Raw genomic sequence first — 4,938 nt, forward strand, 5'->3', positions numbered from 1 at the left:
CACTTTTTACTCTAGCTCTAACCCCAGACAAAGCAAAATTGAAGAATAACAACCAGTTCGGTTAGGAATATGTGGTACTTTAGCCTCACCAAAGTGGCCAGAAGCAATGCCTGAATGCATGACAAACGCAACTTCAAAAATCCAAAATCCACGGATACCAAAATGTTTTGATTAATTCTTGTACATCTCATCAATATCTATATATATCTTGGGTAATTTTTTGGAGCCCCCCCCACCAGAGTTATTTTGGCCTAAACTTGGTAAAAATATAAAAAAATTAAACTGACCAGTGGGGGGGGGAGTTGAAACCAAAAGTGTTTCACAAAATTTGGAAGACTGGTCTCTAAGGTTCTTACAGAATACTAATATTTTACAGGGTAAAGGGTTGGGCTGAAGTTCGAATAAAACTCATCACTTACCCCTTGTCTGGTAACTTGCCAAAAGTGAGTTAGGCGCTACTATTATCTACTATTTTCTTCTCGAAGCCCTATTCATTACGAATGAGATGCTACACATGATGGTAACATCTATGTTGAGCTCAGGGTGATTTCTCTGATCAAGGTCACTTTTTCACTTTAGGTTGACCTTTGCCAGGTCACAGCTTGAAGGGGAAATAAAAAAAAAAAAAAAAGATTAGCATTTCTGAACTCAGCTGGTTGATGTTTTCTACTTAGGTTCTTACAAATATCTCCATGATATATATATATATATATATATATATATATATATATATATATATATATATATATATAGATATAGAGAGAGAGAGAGAGAGAGAGAGAGAGAGAGAGAGAGAGAGAGAGAGAGAGAGAGGAGAGTAATATTATAATAGTCTTTAATATAATAATAGTTAATTGAATATTGCATTGTATTCCTACTGTACCACCTAATTTCCTCATAGTATTTAATAACTGGTTTCCACAGAGTTAGACCAAACCATACCTCCAATCTTGAGAACACCACCAAAGAGTTCAATCATAGTAATGGAAGCCATACTAGGCAATGGGTTAAAATTTCAAAGTTTCACTCTGCAAATATGACATCTGTCTTTCTGGTGGTTAATGACATTTGAGGTGTTGAAAGTGCAGCATGTGAAACATGTACATACTAATGAAGAGAACTAGGGCAATGCAATGCAAACCAATGCAGTATTTTTACATAGTTGTGTGAAAAACAATTAAACTTTAATGCAGACAAATTGGGCTCTTTGTCTCACTCTAGCTGGAATTTGGAAGAACACAATAAATAAGGAAATAACACAAATTATATCTCATATAGATATTTATTTTATGACAATATACAAAAATATAAGACATTTTATTAAAAGAATAACAATATAGTTTCATAATATTTTTAGAATTAAGCAGTGCACAATCATAATCAATTTACACATGTATTAAAACATAATCAATCTACACAGGCATCAACCCATTAATTTACAATAATATAATTAATTGAAAGTTGTTGTAACTGTTGTAACAGAGCATGTAGAAATCAGTTTATTAAAACATTTAAAGTAACATAAAAAAAAAAAAAAATGAATACAAAATCACAGTTTAGTAAAACCTTTAGGTTTGATTGTACGTTACCTACACCAAAGGTAGGTGGTCCTAGATCAGTGCAAATCCAGTCTGTAAAAACTAGTTCTTAAATGAACATTTAAAAATATATACTCTATATTATAAATACAATGTGTGAGGGGGGTGGGGGGTGGAGGGGAGATGCTATTTCAAACTACTGTGGGTCTTTTATTTATTTATTTATTTATTTGTTGTTTTTTTAATTATACATGAATATAAAAATAGAAATGTATAAAATGTATATACTATATTCAACATGTTGAAACTTAAAATACATTTTGTGTTGCAAATAGCGATTCCTTTCTTACTGACTGTAAAGTGTATATTTCTTTAAGACATTCTTTCCACTTCAACCCTAAAACACAAAAACACAAACACATTTTATTACACATCTCACACTGGTAGTGGATTTCTTTACATGTGCCCTAGTTATAAGAAACAGTAGCTTTTATTTACCTGTAAAACAGCCCTGCTGATTGCTAAGGGTTAAAATATATATTTATTGTTATACAAACACTAGAGAAGTATTGTACTCACTTCAGATGTTGGATTCTCTTCAACACCCATTTATCTCTTGGGTTTGCACAAACATGTTTGTCGTTGATTGTATGGAATCTGTAAAAGTACATGTTTTATTAAGTTTGTTACAAAGAACATGAGAATACATTATTTCCCACCATTTGTATATTGAGTTACTGTACATTTATTAGGAAAGATACTTTTAGCCGATCACTAGATGGCGTTGCTTCTGCTTTGTAACTAGAACTAAAGAGCAGCCTACGAACTTAGGTAAAAGCAAAGGGGTATTTCTATAAAACAAACTAAATAAACATAATTTGAGTAATTGCAATACGAACCACTATGACTGATTACAAACATCATAATTAATATTTACGTGGCTTTAAGATACAGAATTTCACAATGTTTACACTACTTCAGTAGTCAAGATTTTTGATCAAAATGAGTAATTAAACTTACATTACTGCTTCAATGTTGCATGAATTTTTGTTGGTCTGTATTGTGTAGCCTTTTATCCGACTACTTGGCAATGGCTTTTTGGAATAGGCAAGGCAACAGCTGTGATCCCCTATACAATCAGAAAAAAAAACAAAAAAAAAAACATTTACCCTTGTAATGCACTAATGCAAAAAATACATTTCAGAAAAATATACATTCCACATAAATTGAACCTCTAAAAACCAATTAAATCAGGGTGCCATCTCTGCTAATAATGAATGTAAATTCAAAGGTACAGTACTTACTTGCAGCTGCATGATCAACATACAGAGAAGCCAATAGCAACATTAGAAAAACAGGCAAAAGATTGCAACGCTCCATCTTATGACTCTCTGCAGTAAATGATCAAAGTTGTAAAATCTTTGTGTAACTACATCTGCAAATGTTCTGCTTTATATAGGCTAGTATAATGAGATGTTTTCTCAGGTCACTAAAATTAGCAACACTTTGTAATGGATTTTTCTGCTAACAAAAAAGGTAATCGGGTCAGCCCGAGCAGCTTCCTTTCTGAGTTTTCCCCTCACGTATTGACTTCAACATAATTAGTTTGCATACCAGTACAGTCTGGAAGACATCTTTTAAACTCTGGTAATGCAATACTGCTGTACTGTTAATGCAAATAAATATAATCAATAAAGTTTATTTATTTTTTGTTTAGTATTGTTACCTGTATATATCCATACACAGTGGCAAGTAACATTTTGCATACAGTTTATTAATTTTTCTAGCTATTTATAAGTTAAGTTTTAGATGTTTTAAGAATCTGCAACACTTAGTGTAGAAGGCTAGGCTAGGCACTACACTTTCTTACACATTTACTCATGTGCTTTTACTATGGTAAACTTGTATAATAGTTACTACTGTGGTTTAGATCAAATAAGGTTTAGAAATTAGTGCAAGCGTAACATTTCAGTAAAATCTTACATACAGTCCTGTATGTGGTTAGGTGACCCACATACAGTGTGCAGTATAACATGCACAACTAGTACAACTCAAATTGAGCATGTAGTGCACCAATTAAAACGTGTTGAATAATTTGTTTTAAGATGCTTTTTACTTCCAAGAGTCACAGACTTACACTTACAGTAAAATTGGCCTTTTAGCCTTTAAAAATTACAGACTAAATCCCATTACTGTGTTAAATGCTGTCAGTATTTAAGCTATCTCCTATGGATTCATTTATTCTATTAAACATATTTTTCTCTAATTTTTCCAGATAAAAAAAAAAAAAAAAAATTACAAATAAATAATCATAATTGTATTGAGCAGAGTAGAAGCATTTGAGTAGATCAAACCCATTTGACAGGTCTGAAAAATTCACTTTGTAGTGTTTCCCCCCCCCCCCAGAGGGAGCAAGACTCAAACATATTCCATTGAATTTTGTACAGCTTATGGCCAAACCTATTATACTGCTGAAGATGCATTTAATTGTTTACACACTAATTGCGTGGATATTGTTTTATTATTATCCTATAGTGAGTAATTATAATTTATTTACTTATAATTTTTTTTTTATTTAACTGTGAGCTTTCTTTTTTTTTTGGAGCTTGGGGATGGTGGTGTATCGATGGCACAAGAAACTGAATCGTTAAGTGGAATACCTGGAACTGTATTTTGAATGGAAAAGCCTTGAAATAAAACAAACTGTATTAATCATCTATAAACTAATCAGTGTCATAGTGTTTGTTAATTTGTCTGTTCTTTTCCACAGTGGGGTAGCCTTCTATCGTGTAAAATTATTGAAGCCAGACCAAAAAAGAGTTTGGCTTTACAACTCCAAGAAAAAAAAAAAAAAACAACTCAAAGAAAAAGAACGCTTTTTCTTGCAATTGTTCTATAGTAAATAGCATCTTCATTTTGCATAGAACACACATAGCTACCATTTACCATTTAATATATCTGCATGAGTAATGGAAACATACACAATGCATCAATGTTATAGATCTCTTTATTTATATGTTATGTGAATTTGACACGTGTTACAAGACAGCTTAGAAATATGATTCAAATCAAAAACAATATTGAACAACAGGCCTATGATTTATAGTTGTGTTTTTTATTCATAAAAAAAAAAAAAAAAACTGTAATAAAACTAGTTTTTAAATATAACATTATTCCGTAGGAGTGAAGTACTGGACAACAGAAATCCATTTACCAATAAATACCACATATACAAAAATGCACTGTGATACAGTAGGCTTTAAAACTTTATTTTTTTCTTTTTTCTTATAAAAGAATACTGAAAGCTTCTCAATCATGATACATTTCTATTTGAAACAAACATTATATCGCAATGAAACTGTGAAAGAACATATAGATATGTAATACATACACATTTTAT

General features: G+C 31.4%; 1 protein-coding gene across 1 annotated transcript; it reads right to left on the reverse strand.

Annotated features, from left to right (window-relative positions):
- Positions 1–1,854: 1,854 nt before the first annotated feature.
- On the reverse strand, positions 1,855–2,978 carry LOC121322866 (C-C motif chemokine 20-like). Its single transcript, XM_041263320.1, has 4 exons — positions 2,843–2,978; positions 2,559–2,667; positions 2,118–2,195; positions 1,855–1,935 (listed from the first exon to the last, which is right to left on the reverse strand). The coding sequence occupies exons 1-4, from the start codon at positions 2,916–2,918 to the stop codon at positions 1,911–1,913; spliced, it is 288 nt and encodes a 95-aa protein (XP_041119254.1). The 5' UTR covers positions 2,919–2,978; the 3' UTR covers positions 1,855–1,910.
- Between the last annotated feature and the right edge of the window lie 1,960 nt (positions 2,979–4,938).

The sequence above is a fragment of the Polyodon spathula genome, chromosome 11, assembly GCF_017654505.1.
Source record: "Polyodon spathula isolate WHYD16114869_AA chromosome 11, ASM1765450v1, whole genome shotgun sequence".
Lineage (NCBI taxonomy): Eukaryota > Metazoa > Chordata > Actinopteri > Acipenseriformes > Polyodontidae > Polyodon > Polyodon spathula.